The sequence below is a fragment of the Amyelois transitella genome, chromosome 5, assembly GCF_032362555.1.
Source record: "Amyelois transitella isolate CPQ chromosome 5, ilAmyTran1.1, whole genome shotgun sequence".
In the NCBI taxonomy this organism is placed as follows: Eukaryota; Metazoa; Arthropoda; class Insecta; order Lepidoptera; family Pyralidae; genus Amyelois; species Amyelois transitella.
The window spans coordinates 5,380,344-5,403,458 of record NC_083508.1 but is presented as its reverse complement, the minus strand read 5'-3'; the positions used below and the strand labels follow the sequence as shown (position 1 = coordinate 5,403,458).

At 33.3% G+C, this 23,115-nt stretch overlaps 1 protein-coding gene across 2 annotated transcripts in view; it reads right to left on the bottom strand.

Annotated features, from left to right (window-relative positions):
* LOC106139125 (inositol-trisphosphate 3-kinase homolog) overlaps window positions 1–23,115 on the bottom strand; it is a 74,909-nt gene that overhangs the window by 25,686 nt on the left and 26,108 nt on the right. The window contains exon 1 of one of the 2 annotated variants that reach the window (XM_013340501.2): window positions 659–894. The exons of the other annotated variant lie outside the window; for it this stretch is intronic. Within the exon in view, the coding sequence (XP_013195955.2) occupies window positions 659–802 (144 nt within the window). The 5' untranslated portion in view covers window positions 803–894. Of the gene's footprint in view, window positions 1–658; window positions 895–23,115 lie in introns of those variants that run through there. 2 annotated transcript variants of the gene reach the window in all.

Sequence of the window (23,115 nt, the reverse complement as noted above, 5' to 3'; positions counted from 1 at the left end):
GTTGCCTACTATCAGTGTTGTACAAACCTACAAAAGCAATTTTTGTGGTCGTTTTTGTAGAACACAAATCTTAGGTTCATGCCAAAAGTCTAGAATAGACTTAGTAGATACGTAAGAGATTATTTCTTCCTAGATTAAACCCTTATTTCGAGCTAGTAGTGCCGTAACAATATCGATTTAATAACGTTATTTCAACATAATAAAAGCTTGTAGGCACAAACCGTACGACGTTTCTTTAATCTCCCAACCCACAGACCTGCGTCCAACCATAAACTAGTTGCTTTTGCACCGGTCTTGGTAAGCAAATGTATAAGTATTTAAATATACAAGGTCATGCGATATTTCAATGATCCATAAACACAATAACTAATTATATATATATATCAAACTAAAGTTCTGATATCTGTTGTTTAATATAATCAACTTAAATAAGAATACAGTTCCAAATTATCATTCAAGAGAAACGAATTAAAAAAGGAACGATCTTAATTACGATGCATGTAGTAGTAAATGCAAAGCTCAAAGCTATTTACGAAAACCTGAACTATAAGTAGTCGGCGTGAGGTCAGAAATCAAAACTATTAAGAAGTAATTAGTGAATGGAGACAAAGAGCAATACATTGTTATAAAAAGAAAGTTGTGTCAATACAACGCTTACTTTGTCTTTGGAAGCAAGACGTTTCAGGTCGAGGAGTTTGTGGTACTGGCGGAGCGCCCTCACGTACAACCTGACGAGCAGCTCGGCCGGGAGCGCCACGGGCTCCGCTCGGGACGCCACGCCCGCGCCGCTCATCCTCCGCATACCACACCGCACTCAATCTTTATTCATAAACACAGGCCAAACCACCAGTCATGGACACGAGCGCCTATCGCGCGTCCGAAGTGAACGTAGGTTCAACGCAACACTGACGTACGCGACGCGCATGCGAACTAACATGCCGCGTTTGCGAAAAAGAAACCACAAGTCACCGACGACATGGCGACTTTCCCTGCCCCTGGGCTGGCCACCGACCTGACCCGCTTTTACCGTAAAGACGAACAATACCCAGGCCCGACCTTCTTCATAAGTAGAGCTTTCAAGAAAGTTTGGCCATCCGGCCTGATATTGGTCGAGAACAGTCTAATTGTTTTCAACGAATACGTCAGACGAAGCTCACGTTACGGCTTTACAATACAGATGAGGCTCCGATTAATGTTATTCTTCGTGTGGCCTAAATTCAAGCATTCGCGGAAGTTAACCGCCGCATTGACGTCATTATGTGAACGCGTTTTGTTTGCCTCGCTTACCTTATTTCTTCGTTAGTAAACAATAAATGAAATCTTTAAATAAAATACGCTTTAGATTCAACGAGCTACTAGCACAGCATAAACAATATACTTGACGTCATATAGTTTATAGTTACGCAATACAATACGCTTTCGTGGCTGCACCTCTTAGTAGACCTATAAATTTTGGTATATATAGAAATGCATTTAAGCATAAACAACAGTATGGGCTTCTATTTTCCCACATAAAGTCGCAAGTTATATACCATAAGTTATATACTAAAAATATAAGTAGAAATAAATGATCTAGCAGCAACGTGGGGGTCTTAATTCTCGGCACGTTTGGAAGACAGAGTAATGTTTATTCAAATTAACGACAAGACTCATAAATTGCGGTGTGCGTAAACAGCCTACCTTAAATCGAATAATAATAATGTAATGAAATTGCATCCTGTAGATTCACACAGATTTATAATTATTGTTGAAGCAGATAAAGTAAATCATGCTCTGTTGGCATAATTATTTACGCAGTTTATCGCTGGAACCCCAAACAAATGTCTAGGATTCAATAAATTAGCATGATCTATGTCGTCTTATGTACCTCAAACTCGCCAGCGAGCGAGGACGATGGTGTCAGTGTCACGGTTCTCACACCAGATAATTGGATTGATTATGTATTGTAATTAAATTGCGCTGTGACTACGCAATACGATCTACTATATACGTTTTATAGACAACGAGAAGGAAAATACATTTGCAATAAAAACATAAGATTATACATATTTAAGTATAGCAGAATGCATTTAATTTTATATTTTTTAAGAATCCTTTAACTTTTTTAACCTATTGCGCATATGTAGTGTATTCTATTCGCAAAATACACCTAGTTTTGCGAATAGAATATACTGCTACTGAGGGCAAATACGTCTATGCTTAAATTATGCAAAATGTTGCTAATGGCTGTTTCAATTTCTGGTATAATATTTTTAGACAAGATAAAATGTATGTAAAACTTGTAACTTGAATGCTTATATTCACTTTAAAAATAAAATTGACATTGCGGTGCTAAGAACAGTATTACTCGTAATAACGGGCGCCGGTGTAACCTATACAATAGTTAAAATACATTAACTAAGTATCTGTAAGTTTATAAGTATTATTATAATTGTCATCACTGCTCCCCTACCTCAGTTAAAGTTCGACACGTTGACGTTGGACGTGACTCAGGAAAGTCATGACTCACATAGGCCGAGTTGCCATAATCACTTGGCCTGCGGGTGAGATTTCTCCAGAGATCTGCACGTATTTTTTGTATTGCTTTGGCCACAGAGTACAGAAATTACCTACTTACATGCTACGGCCCTACGGCACACTTTTGTTGAGCTTGGTTGCCTCCGTTTGTCGGTAGTCTAGTCAACGCCACGTTAAAAATTATTCAAGATATAGATATAGGTATCTTGTATTTAAAAAATCATCATTAAATGACGTCTCAACTCATGATTGTTAAACGCAATTTGATTTTAACCGAGTTTCGAGAGGTAGGATTAATTGTTTTTAAAAAACAAAAAAAAATTGAAGTTTGAATACTTTTAAAAATATTCAAACTAAACAATTTGAAAAAAAAAAACAAGATACTTTCAAATGACAGCCATATTTGTTTTTAAAAATAGGTGCATACTTACAAGTAAACCATAACGAAAATGCCAATGATAATTATATTATATCATTATTTCGTATAGGTACTTAAATTAATAAACTTCAAATATTTTTCCAACGAGATTTATCGATATCTGTCACGTGTTATCTCTTACAGAAGTTAATTATTATATATTATAACCTGACGTAACCTAATAACCATAGCTTCGATTAAACGTTGACGTCATAAACCCACTTTTCAAATTAACTCCATTCATATTTATTTATAAGTATCTACCGAAACCAGTTGTTTCAATAAAGCCATGGTTCTTTATTTGCCTACGTGACAGTTTCTTCGTAAATCTTATGCTAATCCTAAACTGTTGACTAATAAGTATAACATAACAACGGTTTATCGACCCGCCTGTCTCTTATGACATAAAAAGATGACATAAAGACCTATATATATTAATTCCTAAAATATTTTATTCTTACCTAATTAATAGCGTCTGCTAAGTTATCATTGTAGGTAATTAATTGGTTAATTAATATATGTGATATAAACATCTAAATTAAAGGCACAGATATGCAATACTTACGCGCGTCCAAAACTCCTTTGTCAACATAACCTCTTTACAATTCACTGAACACCAAGCATGAATGAACGAAAGCGACACATTCACTTTTTGTTTTTAATCTCAAAATGACAGTGGTTACTTAAATGATGAGATTGAATATTTTAAGACTGGTATTGTCGATTGAAAGTAAAAAATGGTTTACAAGTCCCGACTGGTCTAGTCAGATACTTCCCGCTCCCCTCATCTCGAAACGTCCCGCAGTAAGCGACTGGCATAGCGGTTATTTTTATTGTAGACGCTTGTAAGCTTCGCGTGTGATGCGACCAGTTTTGATGAAATCAAAAAAGGACTTTAACTCTTTCACTACAGGATTGATAATCAATTTATTATAAGGAAATGCACCTGGTGCTTATGATCAAAGCTAAATGTGGAACCAGTTTACGGCACACTGCCTGCATGCTAAAACCAAACAACGTGAATGACGTCAGTAATGCATCCCGTTTGAAATATAAATTAATTCTGACTTATATTTGAAGGTTCTTATTATTTAATTTGTTCTAAAATTCCACGTGGCGTATTGTGGTTCCTTATTGTCACTTTAGCACTGTGTCCAAATACAGCACCGCTACATATCTTTCTTGTAGATGTTGTAAGTGGAGTACATTTCATGCAAGCTTTCATGCTGGTAGAGAAAAAAACAATGTGTGCCACTTGCTTTCGCAAATTGTAAAAATGAATGAAAGGGCTTGAAAAAATATACTTGGATTTTTTTAAACAATTGACTACGAACCTATTATTAAACCTCACTTCTATCAAATGGCCTTTCAGTCTTTTGACACTGTTGGCTCTGTCTACCTCTAAGTGATAAAGGAAAGAGCGAACTGAATACTAATGTTAGCCTGCCAATCTTTGTGTAATAGTTATTAAATATAAGTAATACAATCTTTTGCATTTAGAATTGCTAATAAAGTTGGTGTGAACGAAAAACAAATCCTTACAGTTCATTTAATAGACTTTTACCATTTTACGAGTCGCAAAGGAAAAATAAAAGATTCTTGTGTTACTCATTACCTCATTAGTAACCAGTCATTGCTAATATAAATTAACCATTGACGTCTTTATGACTCATTTGGGCATGTATATCTTATATACATAGGTATATGCACCTTTTCCCTTGTCTTAAATGGTAAAAATTATTGAATCAAACGTACCTTAATCAAATCGGAGACGTTCTAGCAAAAGGTCAGGTCAAGAGTACCCAAAACCGAAGAGCTTGCATGAAAAGAGTTATGAATGTCGTGACATGTGAAAGATGTGGTCTCTGCGTACCCCTACAGGAAAGAGGCGTGATTTACGTATGTTTATACTAATTATTGAATACAGGCACCGTAACACTCTGTAAATTCTCTTAAGTTAAAGTAATTAGGTAATTTGTAAGAACAATTAACATACGGTTACTTTCCCCAGCTTTCATTGAAAAGAACTTCTACACGTGTCCATTAAAACGTACTTTGATAACGATTAGATAATCTTATGGCCACCGTTAACCATTCAGTGACTTTACTTTCTACTTATTGGTATAGGTCGAGGTGCTGAACTAAAACTAAAGCTAAAACAGGAGAAAGTGAACACCATTTAGATAAAGACTAATGAACAGCAGAATTATCAAAAGCCCAAAAATAAAACTAATTTGAGGGATAGTTGTTTCTCAGTAAGTCATGTACATTTCAGTAAGTTAATATTAAAAAATATATAAATAAGACGAATGTTTGATTTCACAAAATAATGGTAGCGTAACTATAAGACATAGTTTGCAAGATTCTTTACTAGAGAAGAAAGTAGACGCTGGTAATTTTGAACCCTCGATTAATTTTATTCCTTCGTACAAGAACACATTTTAGTAGGTGGAATAAGAACTAAGGCGACTAAGGGACGAGCTTATAAACTTGGGATTCTTCTTTTAGGCAACAGGCTAGCAACCTGCCAGCATTTGAATCTCAATTCTATCACTAAGCCAAACAGCTGAACTGTTACTTACGACTGTTGGCTCTGCCTACCCCGCAAGGGATATAGACGTGATTATATGTATGTATATGGAATTAGAACCTACTTTTTTAAAATTATTTCCATTGATTATCTAACGACCTTACATTAGTTAATATCTGTTACTATATAACTTGGATCATCTTTTGCCTGCTAGTTATTAAAATCCGTCTACTAAAGCAATGATGAGTAATTTTTTCCTGGAACTGTCGAGATATTTCGATTAAAGTCAAATCACCACTATGTGTAGCTCATGTGGTATGTATGTGTTCAATATTGAATCATACATAGGGTTGCCAGGCGTCTGAGTAAAGTTCTGGACTATCCGGCTTTAATTAAGCTTTTTAAGTTGCGAATAAAGATCAATTAACCTACAAAAAATTTCATACAATCGGCAACCAAAAAAAGGTTATTTTTCGGAAAACGAAAATAGTGGAGGGCAGAAGAGGCGATCGGGCATTTTTTCACATATCCCTACACACAATCATTCGCTTTTATATTTAAAGTAAACCTAAGGCCTTTTTACCCAAATGCTAGGGAAAACTCGCAGTTCAATCTGGCCAATAACAAGACTAAAATACAAACATTACGTACGGTGATCAGGCAACCCTAGTTAGTACCTACTAGTTTTATGTGGCAATAGCGTGCTAGGCCTATTTGTTTACGATATGTGGCAACACGCGGAGCTTTTGTAACAGGTACTCGGAAAAGTATGCTTCATTGACGGAGCTTGCTTATGGTTACAACACATGATTAAGATTTTTTTGCTTTCGGCTTCGTTATTGAACTACGCAGTCGGATAATCTTCTATCTGAGTATAGTAAAGTTGTGTTAATTAAGTATATTGAAGTTCTTATGTTGACCACAAAATATATTATTATTAAATTAAAAATAAAAGAGATAAAGTACTTATTACCTTATTCCATGGAACCAATTCATTCCAGTTAGTTTATTTTTTAGGTTATTCGTTATTTTTTAAAGTCAAACTAAGCTGTTTTCACAAGCACACATTCCTATATTACACTTTTAGTATTTTGGTAGATAAGCTTTAGGTATGTCTGCTTTTTTTAGTAATAAATTTAAATAAATAAATAACGATGTGGTCTGATGAATGACGTCAATGGCTGCGATCTTTCCAGATAAGCGCCGCGCACGTAAATCAACTAACGACTAAACAAAACTTAATGCTTTTCCTGACATATTTTTTAAACTAACGAGTTTATAATCCCTCCACCTGATATATTTTTGTTTATAGTCAAATGATATAGATAATAGTTTGTCTACCCAATAGACTTTTAGATAATGTGTTTAGTAAGCCTTTTAACAGATTGTATTTAGTACTGTTTGCTGAAAACCGCACGAAGTAGAAGAAAATTTATCAGAAAGCCAACCACGAGCCCCAAAGCATTGTGGTGAAGGGTGCAACTGTGAACACACAAAGATGAAAGAGCGAGAGAAAGATTGTATTTGTACAGTAAAGCATTAATAATTACATAACTACATAGAGATTTATACATACAGGCTGAAGTATACTAGGCTCAACGCTAGAATTCAACAAAGAACCCCAAAGTCTGATATCAAGACCAACAGGATATTAAATTTGTCACACACGAATCGAAATGACGTACAAACATTGATCACTTTTTGTGTTAAGATATGAGTCACATAGACAATAAAAACTACGATGAACCGCCATGAAACGATGAGACTACATGACTACTAATGTTTAGTCATAATTATGTTTTGTAATAATACTAGTAAAAGTATTAAACAAATCAGGAACTTTAATTTCTGACGCTAATGCAAGAGGTAGAATATAATATACGCTTAATAGATTTTCTTATTAAAATGTTAAATTACCATTATATCTATGAAACTAGGCAGAAATATGTATTTGCGCAAATAATGCAAAAAAAAAATGATCATCAACATCTACCTAATAATTTACTCAAAGCCAAGTTGAGTGCTGCTGCATTTTCTTCAATCACAACTTCACAATCACCCCAAACTTAAAACTAGACTACCTACTAAACTAGACTTGCTTAAGTACTTCAAAATAAGAGTACCTACCTACCTACTTAATATGAAATTTGTATGTGCAAAACATGAAAAATATGAAATAAAGGTAAACTGATGTTGAACCTGGTTTTTGTTAAATGTGTTTATATTATATACTTACTTGAAACTTCTTTTTAGGATTAATCATATTTTTGCATGAAAATTAATTGTGTTTACCTTATGCCAAATCATTCCAACAAATGAAAATTATTGTTGTGCCGTGTGGTTCCCGGCACCAGTACAAAAAAGAATAGGACCACTCCATCTCTTTACCATGGATGTCGTAAAAGGCGACTAATGGATAGGCTTACAAACTTGGGCTTCTTTTTTAGGTGATGGGCTGGCAACCTGTCACCACTATTTGAAACTCAATTCTATCATTGAGCCAGATAGCTGAGCGTGGCCATTCGGTCTTTTCGGGACTGTTGTCTGTGTCTAGCCCGCAAGGGATGTAGGCGTGACCATACGTATGTATGTATGTGCAGGTTTCTCTGAGATATCTTTCTACACATTAAACGTTTAAAAAAGATTTTAAAGTGTAAGAAAACATTATTTTCTTTTTTTTTTAGGCGATGGGCTAACAAACTGTCACTATTTGAATCTCAATTCTATCATTAAGCCAAATAGCTGAGCGTGGCCCATCAGTCTTTTCAAGACTGCTGGCTCTTCCTACCCCACAAGGGATATAGACGTGACCATATGTATGTATGTATGTATATAAATGAAAATTACCTATTGCAATTGAATTCATGTTGATAACTAATTTGAATGACTGGAGTAATGTATAATCAAAAAAATAACAAAGCGGTTAATAAAAATAAATAACCCAATAAGCGACTAAGCTTTAATGTCATCACAAATTGAGTGTTTATGTTGTAATTATGCCATTATGTTATCAAAATCAGTCCGGTTCTCTCCATATCAGTTTGTTATCAATTTATCTAACGCCGTAGCGACACGACGACGCGACGGCAAGACCATAATCTTTGAACTTTTGTAATGTTTATGTGTAATCTTTTCAACAACCTATCATTTAAATACATTATTGGAAATATTGGCTAGAATCTTTATTGCCGGGTGCAATACATGTGACTACATAAAAAAAGTTAGCTTCATAACGTCAATAAATCCCATCACTTCGCCCAATTAGTGCATCCCTCTACCCGCTAATACAAAAAGAATTAAAGATTCGTGACTAGTTATAACCTGATACAGGTTTGTTTTCTTACATTTGTTTTTATAGGTTTGTGTTATCGATTTTATGAGGTTATCCTACCATTACTTATTTTTGGAGTAACCAGATAAGTAAGAGGTGTTAAGATATCGGTAATTAAATGATTAAAAGGTCAAAACATCAACAAAATGTACCAATCTTTACTACATTTCATAACCACGGTCTCTACGGAGTCAAAATTCTTCAAAGTCGAGATATTTGAGAAAAACTATCAGAAAGTTTTGTTTCCAGATTATTTTATGCTCTTGTTAAATACATTGACATTTTCCTCTAATGAATAAAACATAACTGCAATTAAAAACTACGGTTGTGATAATGATAATACAATTAATTCACAGAAATATTTATTGTTCATTATCACCTCTATTTTTATGTTTTGTAAATACATAACTAGGAATATTCTTGTCACACATTCAATTTCATAACAGTCGTGTCGTGACCAATTACAATAGCCGTATACTTATAAATGGAAACCAAACTTGAAATTAGTTGTCCTTTTTAGCAATCTGTAGATAAAACAAAAAATAAATCATTACGTATATTTTCACTTTAGAAATGTGTTAAATTTATTGTTTTATTCATAATAAAATAGGAGCCTTGTGATACCCGGCACCAATAAAAAGAATAGTCCACCACTCCTTCTCTTTCACATGGATGTCTTTAAATGCGACTAAGGAATAGGCTTATAAGGATATAGTCATAATATTTGTACTATTAATAATAATTAAGCTTTAATGATGTACTACGTAAACTTAAATACTTGTTGTTATTGAAGAGCGGGATCTCCTAACACAGGTAATTCCTTACTTAAAAGGAGATCTCGGTCACAAATATGTTTGATCTAAGTTGGTACAGAAATAAAGAAATTATTTATTTAATTATTTAATAAGTCACGTCTATATTTTTTGCGGGGTAGACAGAGCCAACAGTCTTCTAAAGACTGATATGCCAGGCCATATATGGAAATGATAATGGAAATGAGATTAAAATAGTGACAGATTGCTTGCTTATCGCCTACAAGAGGAATTACATTATATAGGCTTATAAGCTTATCTGTTAATCGATAATATTGTAAAGTTCCGGAAACCACACGGCACTTTATATCGTACGTATTTATCACATTTAACAAAAACAATTATTTTTGCTACAACAAATTATTCATTTCACGTTAGTAGGACCTTCTACACCTCAGATGAAAATTATATTCAACCGACTTAAACTTGAACCCCAGTTAATGAAAATCGCTACGGAGCTCTTTTATAATAAAACATGTCACGCGCTTGGCCATTTACCTAAATTTACCAATAATTTTTACTCCATTCTCTGACAATTGGAATAAAAATAATGATATCGATTAGCAACCGAACAAAGGCAGGATATTTCATATTATCGGTTTTGCGTAACATTATTTACCTTGTACAAAATTAAGTCGAAACTGGATGTACCGTGCTATAAACAATAAATATAAAATATCGAACGAAACAAAATAATGTTTGTTTTACTCACTCGCACGCTGATAGCCGCATTATCTAAACAATTACCTTTGAAATGTTTTATTGGCTTTATCTCACAAATTGTTAATAAGCACTTATATACCTTCTTGCTACATGAAACAATGTCGTGATTGTCACATATCTTACATTAGGTATTCACTATGTCGAGTATTCCCCCATTAATAAATAAAATCATATCTTCTACTTATAAATTTAATAAGCAAATAAAATTGTTATTGTTGGTAGATCAAAGGTTTCTGACCTACAAATCGGCAAGCTTATTGATAGGAAACGTATAGAAAAGAAATACAACCAACTTAATGTTTTATTTTAATTGTAAAAAGCATATGTCTTCTTCAGTTATCTTTATTTATGAGAGTAGGCAGAGAGTACATCTTTCCAGTTGCCACGATCCTTACATACTTCGTTCGATTCATTTAAACTCATCGATTTCGCGTAAGAAGTACTCTTGACCTGATCTATGTATTAATGTACATAAAGAAAAATACAAGAAGAACTTTAACTCCCGAAAACCTTTGTATAGGTACACTACTTACCTAATTATCGCCTTTTTATTAATCAACTTGTTTAGGCATGCACCCAATACGTGGTGCATTCTAGTGGTGTCGCGCCATGCGGCGTGGCGTGGCGTCCCGCCGGCCGCCGGGTTATCGCTGGGTGGTTTCCACTGCGACGCGACGCGACTGTACACTTATTGGTACAATGCTTTATCAGCTTCAACTCAGAATAAAAACATCATGAAAGAGTGTCATTTATAAACGAGACAAAATGTATGTTTTGTTTCAAGAAATTCTTCTAAATAAAAACTTCATTTAAATACTTAAAAATAATAACGTCATTCTTACAAAACTTAAAGGCGCATTTGTAAGTCCACATACCCGTAAATATTTCATTATAATCCTCTCAGGCCTGCTTGAAGTAATTTCTTGGAAATGAGCATTTCAAAGTTTATTTACTTAATTTATAGTTGTTCAACCTTCATGGTTTTGATTTCAATTATAAACACACATATAATAAAACAGTAAAAAAATTTTGCCTGTACATTGAGTATATTTAAAAAAACAATTATAACGATATAATAATGGTAACCGAGCATGCATTTGAAAAAAAAGTCTGTCTATTTGTATGATTGTATTTGAATGAAACTTTTTTTGTTGTATAGCTCTTATGCCTAGCCAACATATAGGGTATAATTTATTTTGGAATCTAGTAGGTACATCTGATATCGAACCATGACAACTCAGCTAAACTAAAGGAACTATCGAAATGACGTCTTGACAAGAGTTGTTCAACCTGATGAGCATTTTCTGTTAGCGTATAAAAATCAAAGATTTGTAACACTTGAAGCAGAACCATTATAGACCAGCTAAATCATCAGAATTATGGGAAAAACGTCCTGACAAAAGTTGTTCAACCTAATGAGCATTTTCTTTTGGCGAAAATAAAATGGAAGATCTGGATCATGTGATGTAGGAGCCAAAGGGACCAGCTACTCTATAATATGTACCTATCGAAACTTAGTAAATTTAATAACCTTAACCTTCGTATAGCAAACGGAGTTGCGGGCGACAACTTCAGCTGTGTCATGTATTATTGTATCTTATGATTTATCTACAAGAAATAAATATACTTACGTGCTCACTGCACTCTCTGTTTTCACTAATTATAATAATTGTAGTACGTATGGAACTCATTACTTACGTAAAAATCTGCGGTTATGACAGTATTATTGCTTTCACTGTCTCAATTTAATCGCATTCGCAATTTTATGGTGCCTACCTAGGGACATTTTGTTAATTTATTCAATACGATCATAATACTTATCAATTAGCTACGTACCTATATTTCAATTGCGATTAGAAACTTTGCATTGGACTGATTATGTAAGGTTAGTCAACAGTAAATGTTAGTAACTACTAAATTAAATAATAAGGTATCCCGTAGATAGAGATCGTTTACCTCATATTCAAATCCAAGCATCCACCTACGTTATAAACTATATTAAAAGTTCCATTAATAGTAAGATACATATCCCTACAAAAAATCTTTCACGTTTTTTATTTAATAAAAGTATACAGGGTGACATTTAAAACAACTCCATCCATAACGTGTTATTCCAAAACCTGACAATATGGAAATATCCGCAATTAGTTCCGGTAATATCTAAATTATAATTAAAAGGATTTGATTCTTTTATGGTCAGTTTAAAATATTTACGAAAACCTTAATATAAAATCATTACACGCATCTAAACATGAACCTCTCTCCATTAATAAATCTTTTCTCTCGACGTCTTACATTGTGTAACACTACGTTTAAGATAATTTATAAATTGTAGTTACAAATTGTTAATTTATGTAATGTTATTCAAAATATTTACACATTATTATTTATTACTACTATACTAGCGGAGACCGCAACTTTGCTTTTTTTGCTGTTTTTTGTTATTATATTATTTTTTAAAACTCCTGAAAAGTGTTTTCTCGTGACATGCCTTTTTTAGCGGACCCCAGGCCCCGAACCTTAAGAGCGATGGGTGCAACTGGGAACACGCCAAACTACGATAGATACGATATTTAAAAAAAAATGACACAAGTTCATACATAACAGATTTCATAATGTTACAAAATATACCTATCCTAATCACGATATTTTAAGTTACAAATTCATTTTTGAGTCAAATACATGTCAATGATGTTTATCTTTATATCAGTACCTCAAGAAATGGGTTATAATACTAAAGGAATCTAATATAAATTAATAAATAAAAAATATATACGGGACAAATTACACAGATTGAGTTAGCCTCGAAGTAAGTTCCAGACTTGTGTTACGAGATACTAACTCAACGATACTATATTTTATAATAAATACTTATAAAAACTTAATATAGATAAACATCCAAGACCCAGGCCAATCAGAAAAAGTTCTTTTCTCATCATGCCCTGGCCGGGTTTCGAACCCGGGACCTCCGGTGTTACAGACAAGTGTACTACCGCTGCGCCACGGAGGCCATCATTTATCATAAATATGAGATTAAGAAGTGGTGACATTTCATTCGATGATTCAAGGCCCACATTGAGAGGAAGAGTATACTGTAAGTCGTTCTACGAGTACCGTCATTATATGTTTTAGTCTAAACACCATAGAAATCTTGATCTTTCTGGTGTTCACGCATATATCAGCCGCTTATCGTTTTATTATTATTTAGAATCGATTTATATTGATGACGATATTGATTGCAGAATGTAAGTATATAGCACGTGGCTTAACACGCCGACAACAGCCAAGCGGCTATATAGCCGCATCATCCGCATGGAACACAGAATTAAACACATGATTACTGACATTACAGCTTACAACCTTGCCATGTCATACTAAACATAATTGAAACTGAATAGTAGCAATGATAAGTTTATGTCTCCAAAAGTTCATAGCTATAAGGGGACATTAAGTAGGGTGATTGTGCTGGTTTTCGTCCAATTAGCGGAGTTGCTAGCTTTCAGACGTAAAAATAATATGATAAAGTATTTTTGTTTATATATCTCATATAGTCTATTTTTGATAAAAATTAAGAAACTTTTAATTATATCTACATTATTTTTTATATAAATAATTAAATGTTAAATGGCAGATTTCACTAGTTTTCGTCCAAAAAATTTGGTTTTCGCCCTGATGTGATCTAGTTTCCGTCCAGTATGTAAAAAAGAGTAAAAGTGCAATGTTAAATAAAAACTGTTTTCATAATCTTTTATTTAATCCACAAAAATATTTATTCTTCAGCAGTAGATTTCCTGCTTTTTTTTATTTCTCCGAATCCATCTATAACAATTAATTTCATAGTTTAGTACCTACTAGAAAAACCTGTACGAATTAACAAGAAAATGTGTTAGAAGTAGATTCCACACTATTATGGACGAAAACTAATACAAAAAAATTTCTAAAAACTGTTTAGTTTTCGTCCATGCCATTTAAACATTTTTTTAAACAAGCAATACTGAGAAATTATTGGACGGTAACTAAATATCTTGTCAAATAGCCAATAAAGTTCATATCTGAAAAAAACACATATTTTTTTTATAGATCTGAAAAAGTAAAATGAACATTCCAAATACTTAGTTTGCTGTTTTAGTTTCCGTCCACTTGGACGGAAACCAAATAATTGGTAAAATAGGCATGTCAGTATTCGTCCGCCAACTTTTACTAAGATTACTACAAAAACATTTTAAAATAACCTAACCATAATGTTAGTTATACTCTTAAATATCCTTACATGCCAAAATATTACCCAATCTAAGTGAAATAGTCATAAAACTCACCACGGAGTGTTCCTGCACCAGCTATTTTTTTTGTATCGGAATGACGTCTACAAAACACGAACACATGCCGGCCACTGAGTTTAATTTTTTCGAAGTTTTTACTTGGCAAATTGGATTTTGTGGTTGTTAGAACTGTTGCTTAAGTATGAAGGATCGTGACAAGTTGCAACTTGCGCGCATAGGTGTGTTTATATTCCTTTTATATGCGTTTAGAAGTGAAATGGACGAAAAGTAGAACCGGACGCCAAACCAGCGCAATTACCCTATAATGAATTATTATCTACTACTGATGTTGATACTACCTTGATGATTAAGAACGCCGGTCTGACAGTTTGTTATTTTTTAAATGTGAAGTAAGTATAGATTCGGAATATATGTAGGTTTAATAATATCATACGGTATGGTTTTACAAAATGAGTAGGTACTATTAGTAACACGGGTTAACCAAGTAAGTCCACGTTCAATGGTATGGCCAAATGATGGAATTGAGATTCAAATAGTGACAGGAAACGAAACAGTACAATGATCTTCTTTTCTTTCTCAAAACAGCCATCAGTTAGCCACTATAAACATTCACACGATGCAGCTTCCCGTTTACACGACGTGTTTACGAGGTCGGTTCCGTCGTGTTGTCCAATCGTGGGAAATGTCTGATACGTTAGCCAACCGTGTACAATGACGAGAAGACAGAATTAAACAGCAGAACATAATCAGCTCAAACGTCGTCGATAATTTCCTCTCGAGAGTTCCGACAGTATCTATGAACCTTAAAATAACTATAATTATACATATAATATCAGTGTTACTTAATCTACGCTCGGATACATCAAAGTAACTTGATTTCTACTTTGAAATCATATTCATTTGATTTAACAAACTTTAAGAGAAGAATAAGGTATTTAGATATCATTAACTATATTTTGTGCTTATGACATATGAGGACATTTAAAAGTATCTATATTTTATAATAATCAAATCTGGACAACAATCTGGTAAAAATACAACCGGCACCGCATATAAATATGAAATTACTAGTATACAAACAACGGCAATAGTACCATGTAACATTCAGTCTATAAAAATATCTATCATATTTTTCTGTACTTTCTTTATTTTCTCACCACCGGTGTCGATTACCGTAATCATCGAAGTTTAAATCCGTCGTAACTCATAACCGCTTCCAAGCACCTACCGACATTATCACCTGCTTATTCAAAATAATAACTGTAACGAGTAACTTCATGTTCTTCAACCACGCTTACTGCTATCAAGGGTAAAAGCTATTTACTTCACACAATAGCGGTGAAACTATCGTGCAAAAGCTACTGTATAAGTAGAAATATTAATTACTTTTTACAACATTATAACTTTTCTTCTAAAGGTGATGATAATAATACTTATAATTATAAATTAGACACTAGAAGTTAGTTTAAGATGTCTTGACACAGACTTACACGTGTGTAACATATATTATTTTTTTAAATGGGGACCTGATGAAATCCCTGACTTATTATCATCACTGTATATAATATATCGCAATAGCCGTATGGTACATAAGCATTAAAGCGTCTGAGTGGTAGACAAGAGCTGACCCCTTATCAGGAGTATCAAACGTAACGCCTGCGCCGCCGTCTGGTACCCTTGACACGTTTAAGACAAATGACATTCTAAATGCTGTTTTCTTCGGAACACATGGTCCGCATATAGGGAATGATGATTGTTAATTATGCTTTCCGAAGATATATTTCAAAGTTTTTTACAAAAACCAAGTCAAAAGAATTTTGTCCGAAATACAAATAATTATACAAAATTTTGACTTTCCAAGATGTCTAAATGTCAAAATTGCATGTTTCTCTACTGGTAATGGTCATTATAAATTCTTGTCCTCGCAAAAAATAATATGTAACGTCGAAATAAGGTTTGCTAATTTAATGTTATTAAGAATTCTAACCGCTTTTAGTCTCAATAACTACAAAAATGAAAGAATAGTTGATCTATTTGAAATATGTCTACAATATGGAAAATCACCAACCTGTTAAAAGTTGACAACAGTCATGTAGACGCCTTTGGTATCTTTCTAAGACTATCGGTATGTATAAAAACTCATATCTGCGGTCGTAACATTTACAAAAAAAAAAAGAATTGTGTCTCGTGATTGTGTTCTTAATTTTTTACGGACTTTTTTATGGATCTTTATTTAATAGTTCTTTTATAGTATTTATTAAAGATATGTGTGGAATATCACATGCTTATCTATATTCGTCATAGAAAGATAAACTTAACATGTTTTCATGTTATTAAATTTTATGTAAGAGAATTGAGAAAGCGGAAATGTGCTCAAGTCGTGTGTAGTAATAGTAAGGAAGACATACGAATACCTATCCAAATGCATAATACTCGTAATATAGTTATACTACAACAGACCATAAGAAAGACGTCCACCTGGTAGCCTCCTAGATGAAGGGTTGGCATGCAGAGACCGCGAGACTGATCGACCCAATTAAATTCCGTGTTTATACGGGCAAATTTATTGGGCAGCTGATCCCATCAAAGTTCCTTATACTAAAATATTGTTGTATTACATAAAAGTATGTTTTACAAATATGTATATTAATTCCAAGAAGGGCATCAGAAATCCATAAAAAAATACAATTTTATCAATACTTGTAAAAAAATTATGTTTAGATACTAAATATTTATCGATTGACGTAACTTTATTATATTACATAGTTTTATGATATCAGCATGTCTGGACATACAAAAAACTGAAAAGATAATGATTAACAAAAAAATATCAATTAATATCAACATCGATATCAAAATGTTATATGATGACAGCATCGGCAGTCGAATCGGTAAGGTAAGCCCGCTTAAAATGCGTGATGCCTTTCAGGCACAGGTTCGAACCCCACCTGGGCTCTTAGGCTATTTTCGAGAGTAATGTACATAAGTTTGCATACTAACCGATGCTCTTACGGTGGGGTAAAACATCGCGAGGAAACCTGCACATTTAGGAAACTGGATGTGTAACTCTGATCGATCCAATATGGGTTAGGTACTGCAAAAGTTGCGGAGGTCAGTTGGAAGTTGCTTCGTGTTAAAAACCTGATTCACCAAATACAGGATCCATGGTCAAAAGCATACCCCGGGCTCTCTCTCTCCTCTCCAGAATCGTGAGGATGCCGGGAATAAAAACCAGGAAGAAAAATCAAAATGTTATGTGATATAGAGTCCTATTCGCCTGTAATGTTTTATTTATTTTATATACCTAATAGAAACACTAAGTGAATAGGAAATAAACATAGATAAACGTTTACTTAATGATTAAAGTATTTATAAGAAAAAATCGAAATCCAATATAATTTGCAAATGAAAGTGAAACTATAGGTATTAAGAAAACGACAAAATTTAAGACACGTGTATAAATACATCTCTAAATTCAAATATACGGAACACATGACAATGTAGATCGGTTTTTTTTTGCCTATACTTTATTAAGTAGTAAGGCCTACTTACTTCTTATGTTAGACTGATGAGAATAACAGAGTTGCCGCGTGACGCTTAACATATTAAAGTGAAATCAGAAACAATACACGATGGTAATACCTGCTAGTACGTCACATTACACGAGGCATGTATGTTTTTAATTTATTTTTACAAGTTTTCAACTCGTTTTACATTTACTTATTTACATTTTGAATTAGTCTTGAAAATACAATAGAATAAGATAGGCGTGCGAGTCGGTAAGTATATTTGTGTTATTGTGTTTTTTACAATACATGCCACACCTCTAATTGTATACACCTTAGTGAGGCATATGCGTACAATTTTGTTTGACAACAATATTATGTTAAATATATAAAGTACAACAACAACAATGAAAAACGATGTACTAATGAATTTTGATATATACGTATCACCGTTCAAATTCTGTTAGCAGAAAAACCGTCATTGTGTTACCCCTCACGTAATGAATACAAACTTAAACTTCTGTTTCGACTTAAAATCTAATTTAAAAATAAAATTATTAGTAATTTATTTACCTGCCTGTGTCGACGGCGTTAAAAATGTATGCGTCAACGCCCGCGTCTCAAGACATGGAGAGCCTCGGCCATTTACCTCTAGAGCAGACGATTCTAGATGCTTCTCTCATCCCCTACAGGATGAGGAGGATACATAAATAAATAATGATGATCTTAAATTCAGAAAACCTGTTTGGATACGTGTAGGTATGCTATGAACAATTAATTAAGTATACAAATAAAGCTGCGTTGAAAATAAAGAAAGTAAATATTGCTGATTGTTCCTATTCCGAAACTTCTGTCTGTATTTACAGGTAGATAAGATTTCCCTGAATGATAATTTCCTGGAAACAGAACTATTTATTTCAAAAAATATGCGTCGTTATTCAGATACAATTATAATAAAATGTGACAAAATAATAGTAGGTATAACAAATAAAAGCATAGCCATTATAAATCCTGAAACTTGCATATGTATGGCTTCGCTGGGGACACATGCAGAAATCGACCTACCGGACTTCCTTTTTGATTTTTCCCCTGCATGCCTAGGCTTCACTTCGTTTTGTTATAAGAAAAATCTATAAACAAAATTTATTGAATAAATTGATTTATTTATCCTAAAGCGAAAACAACAGAACTTCATTGAAATTGTAAATAGTTTGCGTGAACATTCTCACAATAATTTTAATACGATCAATCTGTGAGGAAGGAAAAAGCCCTGAAAAAACTTTATTTACTATTTTACAGGGATTTCCATTCAGTAAGCTTATTCTTAGCTCACAAGGGATTAAAAACAGCGTTAATTTAATTTCAATTACAAATAACATATGAGTTAGACATCGAAATCAGGTAGGTAAGTCGGATGTGATTATTCAGATGTAATTTTAATCAATTCCATTATCTTTGTTTATCAAATCCATAACTGACACACAGACCGGACTTTTTTTTTACAGTTAAATGAAATATTTTCATGTTCATGACCACATCGTAAAAACATTTTATTTTTATTTATAAGAGTTGAATATGAGTAGATCCTACTACTATTATAAAGGCGAAAGTTTGTATGGATGTATGGATGTTTGTTACTCTTTCACGCAAAAACTACTGAACCGATTACCATGAAATTTGGTATGTAGGTAGCTGAAGACCCAGAATAACACATAGGCTACTTTTTATCCCAGAGTTCCCGCGGGATTGATAGGGTTTCCATGCGGACGAAGTCGCGGGCGGCCTCTAGTTATCTAATATTTGGGTATATATAGAGAAAATACAGGTTTATCTACCGCCAACTATCGTGCGCCAACTAATTTAATTTATATGGAGATTTATTATTTTTAAATGTTTATCAACATAAGATCAGAAATGAAAGAAGCCAAAGTTAGGAAAGGAAAATAAAGGAAGTCGAAAGTAAAGACTGCCTTTAAGTTACTCGATTTTATATTGGTACTACCTCTATTAACTTTGAGGTAGTAAGCGTGGGAGGAGTATTTTAACGATACAATCTCCATAAATAAACAACGACCGGTTCATTTCAATAATTGACGGAAACTATACAAGTTAGATAGTTATATGTATCGATCGACACGTCTCAATTTCACAGTATCACTATCGCGTTGACGTCATTTTGTGAAAATAAAGATATAGAATTTCTACTAGAAGATAGTGTGTTCGTGGTTTGCAAGCGCAGCGGGGTTGTGAAACTCACTGTTTCATTGACGTCAATGGTGACCCAGGCGACGCCGCACTTTCTCCATTTGTTAATGGAGGATAAGACGCATATAATGTTTATCAGTAAATTGATACGTATCTTTCTGTAGGTACATACAATACCTTATGTATGTATACAGGTATATGATTATACTAGAGATTCGTAATATCCCTAGTATACCGGCTCTATCTTTTTACCCCGTAAAGGATAAAGATGACGTTAAAGTGAAGTTGTAAAGTTCATTCACTTTTTGTTAATATTTTATAAATTCAATTGAATTTGTTTTTAAAAGTACATAATGTTAAGATTGATGTACTTACGGATCATGTTGGTTACGTTCATATTTGGAAATTTAACGAGAATAGTGAGACTAAGATTTCTTTGTTCCAGAGTTGAGCCCGTTAAAATAACAGGGAAGACGGATTAGTTCATCTTCTTATTTATATTCTCTCAACAAAAATGGATGAAGTTTTGATCGTACCATCATTCCTTTTCTATTCTTGTCTAATATTTTTTTTCATATTGCAACATTCCCTTATCACGCTTATCCATATCCTATTACATAAATTTAACACAAACAGGACATAAGTACTAAGACATTCAATACGTTACACATTTATTTGACTTTGGTAGCTTTGACCAAAATATTATTTTAAGGGAATTGGTTAATTCTGGATAAAATGATGGTTCAGGAGATTTGACAGATTTTATATGTGCGGAGAAGATTCGATGGCAGAAATCGACATAATTACTTTAAAAATAATTGTCATACATTTGTACAGTAATCTGAATACCAGTCATAAATCAGGCAGCAAACAAGCTATTTATGGTTCTGTTTCAATTTGTCTACAAAATTGGACCCGCCGTTGACGTCAATGCAAGGAGCAGGTTTTATATTCTCGCATAGATTAACTTACATGGAGTTTTAGATTATTGCCCGATTAAAAATAAAAAAAGAGTGAAAATAGAGAGAGTTTAAACACAGAAACACACATTATCACAACCTTTTCTCTAATGAGACGATTATCGATATCCAGAGTGACAGAGGCAAGAAGAATAAAAATATTAAAATTACAGCAATATCAAATGTTAAATGTCAATACGCGTCCCTTAATACTACATTGTAGTGACGTTGACATTGAGTATAACCAAGTATAGTATATTTTAGGTATATGAGATTTAAAATATTTTCTTATATTACCTCTAGTCTAATTTTAGGATCTTTTTATACTGTCGTCCTTTTTCGCCGTCGCAAGCGCCACGGCTGCGTCATTCAACGACTTAAGTGCCGCCGTAAAAAAGAAAATGCGCATTTCAAAATACGTTTAGCACAACATACATACATACATAAAATCACGCCTCTTTCCCGGAGGGGTAGGCAGAGACTACCTCTTTCCACTTTTAGCACAAACAAAAAATTAACCATCTTTTCGACTACAAATTGGTGTAGTCAATATTATTTATCTGTTTTGTTAAAGCAAGTTACCTGTTTTGGACAATTAAAACAAAAATCAAGGTTTTAGGTACCTATAAAATAAACTTATTTAATTTTACATATAAATTTAAATAAGTTTACAATACAATAAAATACATTCCAAAATCAAATAATCCAGCTATGATATCCATATCATGGGTGGGCCGCCATATTGATATAGGTGGGCTATTAATTCATCAGGATATGTACCGAGACATTGTATGCATGAACACACGCCTTTCTAAGTACGGGTGTATTATTTATAGTTGCGATATTGAAATCAGTTCGACAAATAAATATGTTCTGAAATGGAATGTTGATAAGCAACGATGAAAAAATCGGGAGCAAAATTGAATAAAGAAAAAATGCAGTTAGACCAATCAGTATTCATCATTACTTAAAATCAGTATTTACTATCTAACTGTACTGGGTAGTGACGCACTCCGTAAGAAAATGAACAAATAATTATTTTCTCGGTACGAAAAAGGTAATTTTCATTTTAAACAAAAAATTATATTCAACTATGACATGTAAATAATAATTTTTCTGACCATTTACAGGGTTTAAGGAACGAAACAACATCAAAGTTTATTTTAAATATTAACATGACGTACAGTGTTATCAATACATATTAGTGATGTAACGAATGTTGAATTTTTCACATTCGCGAATGCGAATGCGAATGCGAATATTTATCTTCAACATTCGCGAATGCGAATGCGAATGCGAATATTTTAAAATTTCAAAAAAGCGCGCTTATAATTTTTGACAGTTTTGACGTTTAGTGTCGCCCATGTTTAAATTGAACATAGCCGAGCCGATATTGGTTAATTGAATGAATTTAGTCACAGAAAGTTCATTCTAAAAGTTTTGTTTTGTTTCGAGGTTAGTTTTATGTTATTTTTCAAATTTAACTGATATTTGAGGGACAAAGTGGCATAAAAACATGAGTAAATCACAAATCAGCGAAGTTTGGACTTATTTTACAATATGTGATGCTGAAAATGTTAATTGCAAGTTGTGTGATAAAAAGTACTCTCGCAAAGGCAGGACCACTAGTGCTATGAGAAATCACCTGGAAGCTAAACACAAAAATGAATATGAAGAATTGAAAAAAAGAGAGCATGAAAAGCAAAGTGCTGCTAAAATTAATTCTTTGGCGTCCTCTTCGCGACAATGTACTAAAAGTGACCTTAAGCAAATGTGTTTGAGTGATTGCGTTGAAAAAAATAAAAAGTGGGATAACAACAACACCAAGTCTTTG